At 45.4% G+C, this 17560-nt stretch overlaps 1 protein-coding gene across 2 annotated transcripts in view; it reads right to left on the reverse strand.

The window, feature by feature from the left end:
• The window catches only part of CYGB (cytoglobin), a 77338-nt gene that overhangs the window by 32753 nt on the left and 27025 nt on the right, over nt 1-17560 (reverse strand). For both annotated transcript variants that reach the window (XM_066617134.1, XM_066617133.1), the window contains exon 2: nt 4866-5097. In XM_066617134.1, the coding sequence (XP_066473231.1) occupies nt 4866-5097 (232 nt within the window). The remainder of the gene's footprint in view (nt 1-4865; nt 5098-17560) is intronic.

The raw sequence follows: 17560 nt of genomic DNA on the forward strand, positions 1-17560 counted from the left end.
CTCTGCCTTTGTCTTGTTGTTCTCTAACCTCCCCATCCTCATCCCATAGGGATGAGGAGTCCCGAACCGGATGCCCCTCGGCTCCTGTCGGCCTTCCCCCAGGGATCAGTTTAAAAGCTGCTCTGCCACCTTTTTAATGTTATGCGCCAGCAGTCTGGTTCCATTCTGGTTCAAGTGGAGCCCGTCCCTCTTGTACAGGCCCTGCTTGTCCCAAAATGTTCCCCAGTGCCTAACGAATCTAACAAATAATTAAATAATTAAATAAGCATAAGCCAGCCCAGGTCCTCCAAGTGAATTTCCTCTGTAGCCTGCCTGCAATAACACCCCCCCCCTCCAAAATCAGTAAGGTTTTCAGCCCTACCCAGTGCCCAGCAATTTAAGAACTTTTGTTTAAACCAGATCACTGTCAGGATCCACCTGGCTTTGCAAGTATCAAAAAAGTTCACCTTATCAACTGAAGCCTCTGTTTTGATCCTTTTTAGTTGGGGGGGGGGAGGCTGCCTTCTGGAGCATTTGTTGAGCTCCAGTTCCATCAGATCAGGACCATTCTGGTGGCTTCACATTCCCCTTTGCCTGGCCTGACCACTGGCCAAGGCATGTTTGCTTACTCGCAAGTAAACGCGACCATGAGGCTTGGTTCTCTTTTCCATAGGGCTCAATACATTTGTCTGCTTGGAGGGAGGGACTTCCTTCTCAAGTGTTTTTTGGAGCTGCGTTCATTGGATCAGGACCATTCTGGTGTTGTTGGATTCCTCTCAGCCTGCCCTTTCCGACGGACTAAGGCAAGTTCACCTACACATGAGTAAACACGCAATAATTCTCAGTTTTTACTTTCTATAGGGCTCCATGCATTTTTTGTTCTCCAGGTTTTTGGCCATAACATTTGATAGAAGGGAGATATTTCACTCCGGTTTTTTGCATTGCATGCTGCTGGAAATTCCACATCCATCAGTATATAACATGATAGGATTTCTCCTAACCACTGCGATTTTAGTGTATCACCCCCCTGTGCGTGTCACCCCCCTGTGTGCGTCACCCGGTGTGGTCCACACCCCCCACACACCCCAGTGATGCCACAGCACATTTTTACATTTTTGAGTGCAGAAAAAAATCAGTTTTATAAATGAATGAATGAAATGTGAATGAATGAATCAGTTTTTCTTAGATCTCTTTGTAATCAGTATGATATCATCCAAAACAAAAGAGGAATGTGAATCACAAAGAAACAGTGCCATGCTTAAACTGAGAAATGATGTATAAGGAGTAAAAATAACAAACATTAGCAAATGCTCCAACAAAAAAATTGCTGCAGGCATGATAAAATCTTGTAGTGTGCTGATGGTGGGTCCCAGGCTGTAGTTTGGAGACCCCTGCAGTAAGTGATAGACTAGAAAATGCAAGAGGTTCAGTAATGGCCCAACCTTCTTCAACTTTCCAGCGCTAACGGGGCATGCACCACATCTTGTGTTGGGGGATGGGCATTCATGGAGACCTCCTCAAGGTAAGGGGATGTTCATTCCCTTACCTTGGGCCTGAATTGTGTCTGCATCACTAGGATTGCATTAGGCTGCCCATTACAGCAGAATCTGAAGGCTAAGGTACACATGGATAGTTGTTTAATGCAGTGGTTCTCAAACTGGTGGGTTGTGACCCACCAATTGGTGTAAAAGTTCCCTGTCCCTTTAAGGGGCAGGGAAGGGGAGAGGTAGGGATGCATGTCCGCATAGGGGGACAAGGGGGAGTGCTTGTGACTAACATTTCATAGGCAGGGCTGCAGCAGGCTGCCGGAGGTGCCAGGAGCCCTGCGCAGCTCTCCCTGAGGCTTGGAATGTTTGGAAAAAGCAGTTGCAAAGCACTTCCGTTTTGCAGGAGGCACTTTGCTCTTGCTGTTTCCGAATGATCCAAGATTTGGGGGACTGCTGCGGAGGGCTGCTCAGGGCTCTCCTGCAGCCTGCTGCAACCCTGCCTATGTAACGTTAGTCACAAGCACACCCCTTGCCCCCTGTTAGCGATGATAAGTCGCTGGGCATCATGTCGCTGCCCTAGTCTCTCCCCCCTCAAAGTAAAGCTCCCTCAAAGTTTGAGAACCACTGGTTTAACCTATCAGTCACCCAGGCACAGTCATAACTGTGGTTGAGATTTGTTCCTTGAGTGACTTGCAGCCATTTGCACTGCAAATGCTTTTCTGCACCACCTGCGGCTTGCTTATGGCATGCTGATCTGAAGTGCATAGGTGGCTCTGTGAATGCTAGTGGATGCAATTATCCAGCTTTGGTAGCCAGCATCTGCACTAGACATTATGGTCCTTTCTGAAAGTATCAATCAATTATACTTTGGAAATCACAGTTGTGATGTAGAACAATTATAGAGTGATCCATCCATTCATCATTCCCCAATGCAGCCAGTGTATGAATGGAGGATCTTATGGCTACCTTAACAAAGTGGTGACATCATAATAATGAACTCCTCTATGAAAGATTTAACCATTTTTGCCTGGTACACATTTGGTCCCTGTTGCATATACACAACAATGGGCAGAAATAGCTTAAGGACATAAAGAAAACAGCTCCCAGAGGTGACTGCAATTTCTGTTTTCATACAGAGGTCATCAAATTGCAACCTCTTGGAATAGCAAATTAACCACAGTGCAGCAGCCTTTCAAAATAAGTCTGCAAAAATTTCTATTTGCAAGCCTACCTTAAATTCACCATAAGAAAGTTTCTGCCCATCATTTCAAAGAGGGATTGAAGATTGTGGGCCCCTGTCAATTCATTTTAACTGAGGATGTGTTGAATGCCATTGATCAGAAGAGAACAGCGCAGGAAGTGGGCTGCAACTTTTAACTGATTAGTTGGCTGAAAAAATTGGTTAAAAAATTTAAATTGACTTAAAGCATAGGAACTAAGGCTTTTGTGGTTGGAATTGTCTTGAAAAACAAAATTCTTCCTACGGTGTTTAGGACCACGTTTCCCAAGTTCAGCTCTTCCTAACATTTCGCCCTTAACTGAATGCTGAAGGGCATTGTCAAAGGACTAAAATAACACCTACAGTGCTGAAACCATCCTGCTCCTGGTGGTTTCAGAATTTTAGGTCTTATTTTACAGTCCAATCCTGAGCTGCCTGGCACGCTGGGCTGCAGCGGCTCCAAAAATGGCTGCAGCCACATCCAGCATGCTCTAGGCAGCTGCCGGCAGCTCCTCAGAAGAAGGGGACTTTCACCCCCTTCCCGTGGGTAAAGTGAGTAGCCCTGTGATGGGGCTACTCAATTCTACGGTGACCCAAAGGATGCCATAGAATCAAGAGCCTCCGTGTCATTGGTGAGCCCGACACAGAGACTCTGGATCCAGTGGAGCAAAGCTCCACCGGTCCCACCTGCCTCCCGCCCTGCTCCCTCCCCCCTGAATGCCTCCCCCCCACCCTCTCCCTGCCCTCCCTCCACCTCCTCCCTCCCCGGAATGCCTCCTCCCTGCATCCTCCCATGGCTCCACCTACCTCTCCACTGCTAGGCGGTTCGAGTGACCGCCAAGCAGCAGAGCTCTGGTGCTTGCCTGGTGCTAACCCAGTGCCAGCCAGCACTGGGCTAGCACCGGCGCGGCACCTGTGCTAGGGCCCGCAAATGTGCGTTATGGCACGTTTGCGACAGTGCATGCCGGCGGTGAGCTGGCACGCCAAGCTCAGGATTGGGCTGTTACTCTTTTGACAATGCCCTTCAGAGTTAAGGGCCAAACGTTAGGAAGAGCTAAACTTGGAGAATGTGATCCTAAAGACCATAGGAAGAATTTTGTTTTTTATGACTAAAAGCAATCACTGATGAATTGGGAAACTTTTTTTAAGAAGTTAACTGTTTTTAATACAAAAATTGCAGATGACAGATATCATCATAGAAGGCGTACCCCCTCTTCACTCTCTCCCAGATGGGGCCTGCTGTTTTAACAAATGAATGCACCACCTGAAGTCTACTTTTTTTTATTGGTAGGCTACCGTAATTTGTGAATATAGGATTGATTAAAATTCATCTCATGACTAAGATTTCTTTAATCAGCTGACAGCTGTAATTGAAAACAGACACAGCTGCCATCCATCATCCATTAAGCAATCTCACTTATCTGATTTCATTGGCTATTCAGTTCTATAATAGACATTTCCTAAACAGAAAAAAGGTGTTCTCAAAACTTTTCTGCAAACATCTTCCCAGAGTCTGAAGAATCTGTGAGCCTCCCCCAACATAAGAGGGATGAAACATGAGGAATACCTTACAAGGGATTCCGCCTACTTAGCTATTGCGATTGTGCAATCATGATCACTGTTTGGCATGGGGGTTCCAGAGACAGTCTGAAAGACCAGGGCAAAGGAATTGACCAATGAAAAAATCGTGCAGCCAGAAGTATGACCACATGTCAAATCCATAAATTAAAGTCAGAGAAAACATATGCATAAGAAGATTAAGAATGTTTCAGGGCCAAATCTTATCCAACTTTCCAGTGCTGGTGCAGCCATGCCAATGGGGCATATGCTGCATCCTGCGGTACAGGGGCATTCATGGAGGCTTCCTCCAGATAAGGGAACATTTGTTCCCTCTCCTTATGGCTGCATTGTGGCTGCACTGACACTAGAAATTTTGATAAGATTGGGCCCTCAAGCACTTGTGGTAATGGGCTTGCAGCACTATTTGGACTCCACCTGAACTTTCAGACCAGAGTAAACTGTGTGTCATCATTGTCCATCCATCCCCCCATACTTGGGCACTGCTTACCAACCAGAACTCACAACAAACACATGTTTATTGACTTTCGACTTCTGTCTTTGAGCTTGCCACTTGGTTTCCTTTGAACTCTGAATGTCCAAAGTCTTGGAATTCTCTTTACCTTAAAGTAGAATGGTTCCACTTTGTGCTTGACAGCATGTGCCTTTCCCACCAAGGCTAGAACAGAGGACACCTTTTCGGGATCGTAGATGTTCTCCACAACACTATTAATAGCCCCCATGATCCGCCTGGCGTGTTTACGCAGCTGTGGACTCCTTTCCATCTCTAATGGGTCCTCCATGTGCTTGAACTGACTGAAGTACTGCTTGGCAAGTGGGAAGTTGACAAAAAACCTGCATGGTGCAGACAAGGAGACAAAAAGAGAGGGAAAAGAACAGTGAAGTCAGTCTGAAAGAAACAAGTTGTTTATAAGGGACCAGGAGTCTTGGACCAGATGCCTTGACATCTAGATGCCTTGACAACAGATGCCTTGACAACAGGGCTGAAGTGATCACCCTACTATCTGCACCACCAGGTCAACTTGAAAATGGAAGGAATAACTGGCCTGAATTCTGTGGCACTACAGCACCACTACTACACCTTTTGGATCAGCAGGAATCAGGTTATCTTAGGAGCCAATGAGGCCTTTTTTGTTTTTTTAAACACAAGGGAACATTCAAAAATGCTTCCATGTCTGCCAGCTGCACTGCAATCTGAAGTAGTACAGTCCTCTCTGCTACTTCATTATTTGATCTCCTCACTCTGGTTTCCTTGATCTGGCTTCTATGCACATTCATCATTCAGTGCCTGATACATCAAGTAATGGCTTGCATGCCTGAAAATAATCACTGTAGGTCAAACACTATAGTCAGAGCTTTTATATCAGCCAACATCACCTCAAACCACAATACAGGTTCAACCTTGTTATACGTAGATTTTTTATGCACCGACTTTACTCAACACAAATGGCCACTACAAATGAGAAGGAATGTGCTGATCCCTGCAGAAAGGGGAAAATCCATTCCTTTAAAATCAGTTTTAAAAACAGCTTTTCTCACTGTTGTAGAGAGACAGTCATGCAAGCAATTACAGATATAACCTGGAAAAATGCATGGATTTTTCAAAGCAATGAGAAGGGCCCTTTAAATTAAAGGAAAACAGTTGTTTAACAATAGCCTTGAGAGAGGGCAGCCAGCTGACAACCCATCAATCATTTCCTCTCCAGGCACTTAGCTTCACACTGAGGCAAGCGACCTCTCCTTTCCCTCTGAGCACCTGAAAGAAAATTAATCACTTTGCAATCACCATTCACTGGTGATCACTTGCTGGCTCAGAGTTAAGCCTTTCTAAGCACCTGGAGAAGACTGATTGATGGATTGTCTGTTTAATGACTGTCCTACATCACAAAAGTCAGCAAGGCTGTTTTTAAATCGCCTGGCAAAGGGAAACTGATTTTTTTAAATTGATTTGCTTTAATATGATTTTGCCATCCATGTGAGTTCTGGAAACAAAACCCTTGCAAATAATGAGACTCAACCTGTACTCTTGAGAAGCAATCAGTTGAGGCCAGTGCAGAGGGAGAGCATCCCCAGACAAGTTGCTGAATCCCCCCACTCCCCCCCCATTCCTAGACCCTTGTGGTAACTTAAAGGAAAAGCATGTTGAGGAGAGCAGTGGCGTAGCTAGTGAGGGGAGGGGGGTGATCTGCCCTAGGTGCCAGCTTTGGAGGGGTGTGTGTGACACAAGTGAACAAAATCACTAAAATTGCAGTTTTTAGGAATAATACCATCATGTCATATGCCATTCAATGTGGAATTTTCAGCAGAATGCAATGAAAAAAACTGAAGTGAAATATCTCCATTCTATCAAAACCAAAAACCCAGAAAACAAAAATGCATGGAGCCCTATGGAAAGGAAAAGTGAGCCATATTTTAATTTGGGATGTATGTATGTATGTATGTATGTATGTAGGTGTCCAATGACACCTGAATGGTCTCAATCTGATAAACACAGCCCCAAAAAACACCTGAGAAGGAAGTCCCTCCCTCCAAGCTGATGACTGTATTGAGCCCTATAGAAAGCAAAACTGAGTCTGCAAACCTAACCACACTTTCCTGAGAGTAAGCCCTATTAAACAAAATAGGACTTACTTTAGAATAGACCTGGTTAGGATTGAGCCCTGAGCCACATGGTTGCGTTTACTCATGAGTAAGCAAGCATGCCTTTGCTCCTGGTCAGGTCAGGCAGAGGAATGTGAGGCCACCAGATTGGTCCCAATCTAATGAACATGGCACTCAACAAATGCTTCAGAAGGCAGCCCCCCTCCTTAAAAGAACAGAGGCTTGAGCTGGTAAGGTTATTTTTTTCTTTTTTAGACTTGTAAAGCTAGGTGAGTCCTGATGATGATATTCTAGAAATATAAGAACTGACATTGAACTGGGCACTGGGTAGGGCTAAAAATCTCACTGATTATTTTGTGGAGGGGCTGTGATTGCAGGTAGGCTACAGAGAACATTCACTTGATGGAACAGGGCTGGCTTCCCCTTATTTCTTTGTTTTTCTTTAATTTAATTATTTATAATTATTTATTTTAATTTGCTTGATGATGTCACTTCCAGCCATGACATCACTTCCAGTGGATCCCAGATAGATTGTCATTCGAAAAAGTGGGTTCTGGTGCTAAAAGTTTGAGAACCACTGCCTTAACTCCTAACTGACCAATGAGACATCCTCAGGGGGAGGGGGTGATACACTCTAGTGACCAAAACTGTGAAAATTGTGGCTTTTAGGAATAATACCATCAATTTATATACTATTTGATGCAGAATTTCATTCACTGCTTATGGGGGAAATATTCATTGCATTTATTTTCTGGCCATTATTATTATTCATTTCATGTCATGACTATTACTATCTCTCAGTCTTACCTCCCTCACAGAGTTTTTGTGAGGACAAAATAAGGGGAGGAACCATGCATACCACTCTGAGCTCCTGAGAGGAAGGGTGGTATAAAAATGAGAAAAAATTAATTATGTCATATGGGGTGAAAAAAATTTATGAACCCTGGGTGTCAAATGACTAAGCTATGCCACTGGAAGAGAGTGGCCATTTCTGCCCAACGTTGCATATATGCAACAGGGACCAAATGTGTACATCTGTGGGCTGGGCAAAAATGGGTTAAGTAATGCCGGGCAGCCCAATCCTGAGCTGCCCGGGGTGCCCAGGCTCAGTGGCATCGAGAAGGGCTGCCGCTGGATCCTGTGCTTCCCGGACTACCATGGGAAGCGCCTCGGGAGAAGGGAACTTTTGTCCCCTTCTCCCAAGTAAGGTAAGCAGCCCCGCAATGGGGCTACTCACTTTACTGCTGACCAAAAGGTCGGCAGTAAGGTAAAGGCACTCATGTAGGGCGTGCAGCCCTTGAATCCTGTGGAGTGGAGCTCTGTGGAACCGCCTCCCATCCCTCCCCCAGGCACGCCTCCAGTCCACCCCCTCCCCAGGTCACACCTCCCCGTCACACCTCCTCCCCGCCCTCTCTCTGCCCCCTGCCAGCCTCCCCCCTCCCCGGAACACCTCCTCCCCGCCCCGTCCCTGCCCCGCCTACCACGGCATGGCTTGGCAGTCCGGGAGAATGCTGAGCCACGAAAGCTGGGCGACCGCCCCGTGCTAGCCCAGCACCGGCCGGCACTGAACTAGCATAGGTGGGAGCCCGGCAGTGAGGCCTGCAAACGGAGCCATGCCGCCGAGCACAGGATTGGGCTCTCAATCAGCCCTGATAGGCAAAATCCTCCTGCAAAAGCAGTGAAAGCACCAGAAAAAAGTATGTATGTTTAGGGTTGGAATATTAATATGAAATATAGTACATCGGGGAGTGGTTCAGAAATCTATGGGTCAAAGTTCACCCCCAATACATACCCTAATGAAGAGAATAAAAAGGAACATAAACTGTGGCAAAAGAAATGTAAGAAGGTGATAGGGGAGGCTAAGCGAGACTATGAGGAACGCATGGCCACCAACATTAAGGGGAATAATAAAAGCTTCTTCAAATATGTTAGAAGCAGGAAACCCGCCAGAGAAGCGGTTGGCCCTCTGGATGGTGAGGGAGGGAAAGGGGAGATAAAAGGAGACTTAGAGATGGCAGAGAAATTAAATGAGTTCTTTGCATCTGTCTTCACGGCAGAAGACCTCGGGCAGATACCGCTGCCCGAACGGCCCCTCCTAACCGAGGAGTTAAGTCAGATAGAGGTTAAAAGAGAAGATGTTTCAGACCTCATTGATAAATTAAAGATCAATAAGTCACCGGGCCCTGATGGCATACACCCAAGGGTTATTAAGGAATTGAAGAATGAAGTTGCAGATCTCTTGACTAAGGTATGCAACTTGTCCCTCAAAACGGCCACGGTACCAGAAAATTGGAGGATAGCAAATGTCACGCCTATTTTTAAAAAGGGAAAGAGGGGGGACCCGGGAAACTATAGGCCGGTCAGCCTAACATCTATACCGGGTAAGATGGTGGAATGCCTCATCAAAGATAGGATCTCAAAACACATAGACGAACAGGCCTTGCTGAGGGAGAGTCAGCATGGCTTCTGTAAGGGTAAGTCTTGCCTCACAAACCTTATAGAATTCTTTGAAAAGGTCAACAGGCATGTGGATGCAGGAGAACCCGTGGACATTATATATCTGGAATTTCAGAAGGCGTTTGACACGGTCCCTCACCAAAGGCTACTGAAAAAACTCCACAGTCAGGGAATTAGAGGACAGGTCCTCTCGTGGATTGAGAACTGGTTGGAGGCCAGGAAGCAGAGAGTGGGTGTCAATGGGCAATTTTCACAATGGAGAGAGGTGAAAAGCGGTGTGCCCCAAGGATCTGTCCTGGGACCGGTGCTTTTCAACCTCTTCATAAATGACCTGGAGACAGGGTTGAGCAGTGAAGTGGCTAAGTTTGCAGATGACACCAAACTTTTCCGAGTGGTAAAGACCAGAAGTGATTGTGAGGAGCTCCAGAAGGATCTCTCCAGACTGGCAGAATGGGCAGCAAAATGGCAGATGCGCTTCAATGTCAGTAAGTGCAAAGTCATGCACATTGGGGCAAAAAATCAAAACTTTAGATATAGGCTGATGGGTTCTGAGCTGTCTGTGACAGATCAGGAGAGAGATCTTGGGGTGGTGTTGGACAGGTCGACCCAATGTGCGGCAGCAGTGAAGAAGGCCAATTCTATGCTTGGGATCATTAGGAAGGGTATTGAGAACAAAACGGTTAGTATTATAATGCCGTTGTACAAATCTATGGTAAGGCCACACCTGGAGTATTGTGTCCAGTTCTGGTCGCCGCATCTCAAAAAAGACATAGTGGAAATGGAAAAGGTGCAAAAGAGAGCAACTAAGATGATTACGGGGCTGGGGCACCTTCCTTATGAGGAAAGGCTACGGCGTTTGGGCCTCTTCAGCCTAGAAAAGAGACGCTTGAGGGGGGACATGATTGAGACATACAAAATTATGCAGGGGATGGACAGAGTGGATAGGGAGATGCTCTTTACACTCTCACATAATACCAGAACCAGGGGACATCCACTAAAATTGAGTGTTGGGCGGGTTAGGACAGACAAAAGAAAATATTTCTTTACTCAGCGCGTGGTCGGTCTGTGGAACTCCTTGCCACAGGATGTGGTGCTGGCGTCTAGCCTAGACGCCTTTAAAAGGGGATTGGACGAGTTTCTGGAGGAAAAATCCATTATGGGTTACAAGCCATGATGTGTATGCGCAACCTCCTGATTTTAGGAATGGGTTAAGTCAGAATGCCAGATGCAAGGGAGGGCACCAGGATGCAGGTCTCTTGTTATCTGGTGTGCTCCCTGGGGCATTTGGTGGGCCGCTGTGAGATACAGGAAGCTGGACTAGATGGGCCTATGGCCTGATCCAGTGGGGCTGTTCTTATGTTCTTATGTTCTACCCCAAAATACACTTTGCCCCTTCTCTTCTTCTCAATATATATTTTTCTGGTGCTTCAGATTGCACCCTTCTGATTGTCCCCTGTTGCTGACATTAGCTGCACTTCAAACACATTGCTAAATTCATTGGCCTTGTCTCCAATTTCAGCCTGGTCAGTGCATGCAAAAAAGCACACCCCAACCATACTCCACTCCAGCTGTCACCTCAGCTGTCTGAGATTCTGACTTGCTCCTACAGCCCTTTGCACACGAGATGTTCCTAAGAAGTAGGCTCTTCTGGGTCCCACTTTATTATTTTCTCCCTACTTGGCTGAATCTCACGTAGGAGGTTGCCAGGAAAGCCGTGTGAAGCTGTGAATAGAATATCCGTAGCTCCTGCTGCCTTCCCTAGACATCTGGGATTTATCAGCCAGCCTAAAATAGGTTTTGATGTGTGAAGAGTGTGTGGCAGCAAAAGGAGGAAGAAGACTAGAGATTGTGTATGTGTGTGTGTGTGTGTGTGCACGCGAGAGCATTCATGTACGTTTATGTATGCGTGCATGTAGAATAAGTTATTTGTAGGATTAAGCAGAAAAGGAACTGCTTTTTTTCTTATCTGTTTTCTTTAGCTTTCCACCAAATTAATTCCAAATGCCAGTCTGTCAAGTCTGCTTTGACAGAGTAAAGAGTGCACATGGGTAGCGGATTACCACCCGCCCCCCCCCCGTCCCCAGTTTCCCCCTGCTTATAAACTCCTGGGTGCATTTACACAGATGGAAAGTGCTGTGTTGTGTGTTTTATTCTGCTCGCAAGAACTATTTTGCCACAGATGTTGCCAGCCTACCTTAATTCTCTCAGGGAGGTAAGCAACCCAAGATCAAGTGTCCAGAGCAGGCCCTTTTCTGGAAAGCTTGCAAGCTAAGCAACCTAAGGAGATGGCTTTGTAAAATTTGAGTGCAAAATGTATACACATCTGGACAATAGTGGTTTATTACTGAGTAGTAGTTATTTTTAAAATGACGAAATATGGGGTTACTTAGGGCCCAATACTGACCTAGGCCAACACTGGCACTGACTTCCAACACTGGTGCTGACCTCCACTGCCAGTGCTGGGTCTTTCAAATGTGCTGTAAGGCACGCCCATGACACCTTGAGCCAAGTCAGCACCGGCACCAGTCCGGCACCAGTCAGCTGGCGCACTGGCCAGATGCTGCCCAGAGCTAGGTAAGAGCACCAGGAGGCTCGGGGATGGGGGTGGGGGTGTTCCAGGGCAGGGGAAGGAACAGGGGCAGGAGGGAGCGGGACTGGTGCAGACCTGCTCTGCCGGAACCTGAACTCCATGTCCGGCCACAAGGCCAGACACAGAATCTGTCAAGTCTGCACCAGCCAAATAACCAGCGCTGACTTGAGAAGCCCCATTGTGGCACTCGGGACTTCCCCCAAGGATACCTCTGGCAGCTGCTGCAGGGCCGCAGGATGCAATGGTAGCCATTTTGGTGCTGTTGCAGCCAGCGGCAGCACTGCCTTTAGGATTGGGCAGTTAGTTAGATGCCTTTCTTCACTGCTTGGCTAAATTGGGCTTACCAAGCAGGATTCCACAGATTTATGTCTTCCAAAGAGTCCTTTTTCTTAGGTGATTTCAGAGTCCAAACAGCCTCAGCTGCATGGTTTCTAGGCCACTTGCATATATGCAAGTGCATTCACAACATATACAGGAGCTTAAGTCAAACCATGTCTGCTTCATTTGCATTAGGTAGGAAAAGAGAGGTCATTATAGTTGCTGTTTCTTTCAAAACTCCCAAAGTCCTGCCTTCAAATAAGATCCAGATTTCTTGGCCAATTAGAGCATGACAAGGTACAAATGACATCATGTACGAAAGCTGGGAGGGGGTGATAGGGAGGGTTAAGCATGAAATATAATGGCTTGCCTGTAGAAAAGCCCTTCAGCTTTTACATTAGGAATTCCAGGAAGGATGTACTTGGTACCTGGCACTTTTCTGGGGTAGTCTAAGCAGTTGCTTCTATTTCCTGTCTAAGTGTCAGACAATTAAATATACTTTAAAGTCGACTGTGTTGCTGAATGGCATTTTGCCCCATTAAAATGGAAGTCAGTATATCAAACTGCCCAAGGGTTAAAAATCATGGCCAATATGAGTTTGGTTAACTGCAGTATGTACCAATGTATCTGTGGTACAATTCTTTCTCCGCAGAATCTGAATTAAATTTCCCCTTTACCCAACTCAAAATGTGACTATCATATTTCCCCCTTTCCCATCTCTCAATATCCTCAGGGTTGTGAGGTCACCCAGTGAGAACCATGTCTGAATATGGAGTTGTACCCAGATCTTTTGGTTCAAGCCTCATGGCTACCAGTGAGCTATTCAGCAGCTGGCAACCCTTATATTGTTGCATTTACCTCATCCCAGTAATATCAATGAGCACTCTGTTGGATTGTCTTAAGTACTAAAGGGTTCTTTTCCTGTGGCTGCAATCTTAACCACACTTTCCTGAGAGCTAGCCCCATTGAATAAAATAGGACTTACTTCTGAGTAGACCTGGTTTAGATTATGCCCTATGTTCTCAAATTATTTTTCATACGTTATATTTCATCAGTCCTTATCCCAAGCATGTAAGGCAGGCTGGTATTATTATACCCATTTTGTAGATATGAGGAAGGAAGGACGGGGGGGGGGGGCAAGATATAGTGATATGTATAAGGCACTTCCATTTATTCATGGCTGAGGTGATTTTGAGCAGAATTTCCCAACTTACAAAAACTGAGCTGCCACACAACAGTGGTTTATTCAAATGGCCAGTTTCGATGAACCAGTTTTAATTCCTGTCACTTTGGATTGTGAAGTGGTTGAAAAGTCCATTTCCCCTGACATGTTTGGTGGTCACTGGAACACTTGCCTTGTTATAGGATTTCTTGTCTTACAGTAGAAAGCTGAATGAGATAATGCTAGGGCAGGGGTGCTCAAACTTTCAACTTTAGGGATGCTGGACCTTTAACAAGTGTATAGAAGAGAGAATTAGTTGCACCTGCTGCAGTTCTCTCTTGTATACACTTGTTAAAGGTCCAGCATCCCTAAAGTTGAAAGTTTGAGCACCCCTGTGCTAGGGTTTATTTGCAGCTCTGTGTTTAGGTGGGAACATCCGACAAGAGCCTTCACATTCCTGGTTAACACGTTTCTGTCATGCTAAACTGGAAGTACAGTATATGAAGACTGGCTTCAATCCCTGGTTCTTCCAGTTTTCAAAATGAATCTCAGGGAGCAGGACTGGGAAGGAGTTTTGCTTGAGATGCTGAAGGGTCACTGTCAGTCAGAATACACAGTACTGGGTTATACGTGAACCATTCATTTGACTAAGTGAAAGGAAGTTTATTTTAGCATATGTAATGTGCATCAGCTCATACCAACTGAATGCTGTCATGCCTCAGTCAGGTTCAGAGGCCAGCAGTAGAGTTCTGGAGCAGGCAGAGTTCTGAGAGGAGGGAGCAGAAATGGATACATTATCAGGTCAGAAGTCAAATTTCAGTGTAGCAAACTACGTAACAGCCCAATCCTATGCATGTCTACTCAGAAGTAAGTCCCATTAGAGTCAATGGGGCTTACTCCCAGGAAAGTGTGGAGAGGATTGGGCTGTAAGTCTGGAAGGGAGCAGAGGTAGATATGTGATCAGGGGAGGCAAACAGTTTCATGAAGATGTGGTTGGGGAACTGGGGAAGTTGGCATAGCTGCACTGGCCAAGGAACCAAGCCTGAAGTAATAATTTCAAAATTGGTGAGCCAAAACCTATTGATTCCCCCAGTTCATTTGCCTGGTTAGGCTGGGGAACAGCAGTACACTTTGTTGCCATCTTCTAGGTGGCACTCCACCAGGGCAGCAAAAATAAAATCAAAGATACCCTCTGCATGAGAGATGCCCCAGTGGCATAAGGCCCTGTTCGTAGACACCCACATCTTCCAAAGACTCACATTACAACCCATAACTAGCTGTTGTACAGAGGGGCAGGGACCAACACAGGCTGAGGATTTGGGTGCAAGTGAGGCATAGGGCACAAGCCTAACCAGGTCTACTCAGAAGTAAGTTCTATTTTGTTCAATGGGGCTTACTCTCAGGAAAGTGTGGTTAGGATTGCAGCCATAGATGCAAACAAAACCTTCTGAATATATGGCACTCTGTTAATCTGTTCTCACCTCATAATAGGGGAAAAATAGTTGTGTGAATCTAGGCTTAGAATCAGAAAAATATTATTGTATATTGTTGGGAGCCTTTGTAAATCTAATATTTGCCGTGGCATAACATGCAAAATGGAAATTGATAAAAAGCAGATGCCAGAATACTGATTCCATGGAATTCCTTCTCTGATTAATTCCATTCTAAGCTGCCTCTGCTGCATTTTGAGACATACATCTGGACAAACATGGACAAGATGTCCCTCATGCAATTCTGTCTTCCCCTTGGAATGAGTGGGGCTTACACAAGAGCCATGTTGTTGCACAACCAGTGGGGCCTTGTTTAGGTGATGTATATTTGTGAATTGTGCCCTTAATCAACAGCAGAAGTTGAGAAACAATGTTATTAAGGTATGAGATTGCTGCAAGCATTGGGAATGTGCTTTCAGTTCCCATGTGTTTGCAAGCAAAGATTTGTTCAATGTGCTGGAGGAGTAAAATCATTACCAAGGTTTGCCAGGGGACTGTAGTTTAGCATTACTATAATCTTTCCAGTATTAGTCCAAAGTTCATAAGTTTAAAAATGGAGGAGCTGCATTTGGCAACCTTGTTTCTTTTATCTATGCATCTGGTAAGACTTCAGAGGGATTCTCATAAACCTTTGTACACTGAGCAAAGTTTACTTATAAGCCTCTTAAAGTAAGGGTACAGTCATAAACACTAACAAGAGGTGTAAGCAATACTGTATGTGTTTTGTGATTCTGCAAATGTTTGGAATTGAGTACAGGGTTGCAGAATGCCCTATCCTGAAAGTGCAGGGAGCACACAGGGAGTGCTATGGGGGTCCCAGTGCAGGACTTTGCACAAGAGTCCCTAATAGCCTGGCGCTAAAATTAAAATGAGTTTATATCATCATAATAGAACTTGTATAGATGACCTTTTATGAGTAACAATGGATCAGTGTTCCTCCTAGATCTATTTGCCTGCCAACCCTGATTCTGAAGCAATTCTTGATTTGCCAACTCTGATCCTGAAGCAATTCTTCAAAGAAGCTTAGTTGAAATGGAGAAAGACTTTTTACTCTCCCCCCTTTAAAAAAAGGAGATGTTTGTTTTAGTGCTAGAGAAGTGGAGCAAGCATACTTCATAGAAAAAGTTCTTGAATGGGAGGAAGTAGCTTGCCTTACACTATTTTTGGCACAGTTTTTTTTTTAAGGGCTATTTCAGTACAGAGGAAGAAGGATATTTTCATTCTTTAAAGGCCTGTTTTCAAAACTCACTAAAATCCTCCAAAACTGACCGAGTAGAAGGGTTGTTGCTCTATGATGTCACAGGTATGCCTGCTTACACTGCAACAGTGAACACTGGCAGTGCTAGCAGGATGTTGCATCAAGAGTGTGTGTAACTGCAACCTTAGTAAAACTAGTTTTTCTAGCAATGGCAGAAAGAAGCTTCTCTCCCTAAAAAGGAAGAACTACAGCTGCACTGCATTTTGCTGTTAAAACATATAGCACAAGATGGCAAAGTTAGATGCAGCTATGTTTCACTGACAACGATGGAATGGGACAGGAATAATTCAGTTTATCCTAACAGAACAGCAGGGATGTGTTCAAGTCAATAAGCCTGAGTCTCAAGTTGAGTTCTGAGTCAACTCGTGAGCCATAGCAATTGGCTGTTGCAACTTGCCTCATGAGAAATTTTGAGTCTTTCAAGTCAAGTCATGACTTTCAAGAAACAAGTCAAGTCATAAGTCAAGGGTTTCCCCCGAGCATAACTTCACAGGAAAAAAAGGAGGTAGTGGTGGGGTGTGCATGGGGGGGGGAGGGAGCTGTCATTTAACATGCCCCTGATGCTCCCATTCCAACTGCATTCCAGTCACCTACATGTTGAAGACCCCCCCGGGTTTCCCCGCCTTCTTTCTCCCCTCCCTGGCTTGTGCAGAAAAAAAAACTTCAGCCATTTGTTCCAAGAACTCCTCTTCCCATTCTTTGGGTGCCTCTTTCTTGTCCGTCACTCCCTCATCCAGAAAAAAGACTGTTTGTTCCAATGGCAAAGAACCAGAGCCCCCTCCCTTGTGTCCTGGTTGTCCCTTGTGCAGCCAAAAAAACCCTAAAAAAACTCCTTAATAATAATAATAATAATAATAATAATAATAATAATAATATACCGCCTTTCTGGTAATCGGATTACTCTGACTTCATCTTCATTCAAGGTGGTTCACATAGGCAGGCTATATCTAAATCCCCAAGAGGATTTTTACAATAACAGAAAGGTTCTATCTTTCAAGAACCGCACAACATTTCAGATGGATCTTTCATGGTCTGGTACCACTTCTGGCCCCCAGTTGCCTTCCATGCTGGCTGACAAGCAGCTCCTTCATCTCTCACTTGAAGGGCAGCCAAGACACTTCTTTGCTCACACCAAAGAGCAGGTGGAATAACTCAGCTCAGCTTGTCAGCTGCTTCAAGGTCTCCTCATTCACAGAGCTGCCAGTGGCCTTGAACTGGCGACCTTCAGATGTTATCTTTGGGCTAAGTGAGGCTCTACCCTCTAGATCAGACCTCCTGCCCAGACCTCCTGCTCCTTAAGACTTCTTCTAGACCAGACCTCCTGCTCCTTAAGACTTCTTCTAGACCAGACCTCCTGCTCCTTAAGACTTCCTTCTCCCCTCAACCCCACCAGCCACCACCTCCAGGAACCACCTACCATA

The sequence above is a fragment of the Tiliqua scincoides genome, chromosome 2 (genome assembly GCF_035046505.1).
Source record: "Tiliqua scincoides isolate rTilSci1 chromosome 2, rTilSci1.hap2, whole genome shotgun sequence".
Classification (NCBI taxonomy): Eukaryota; Metazoa; Chordata; class Lepidosauria; order Squamata; family Scincidae; genus Tiliqua; species Tiliqua scincoides.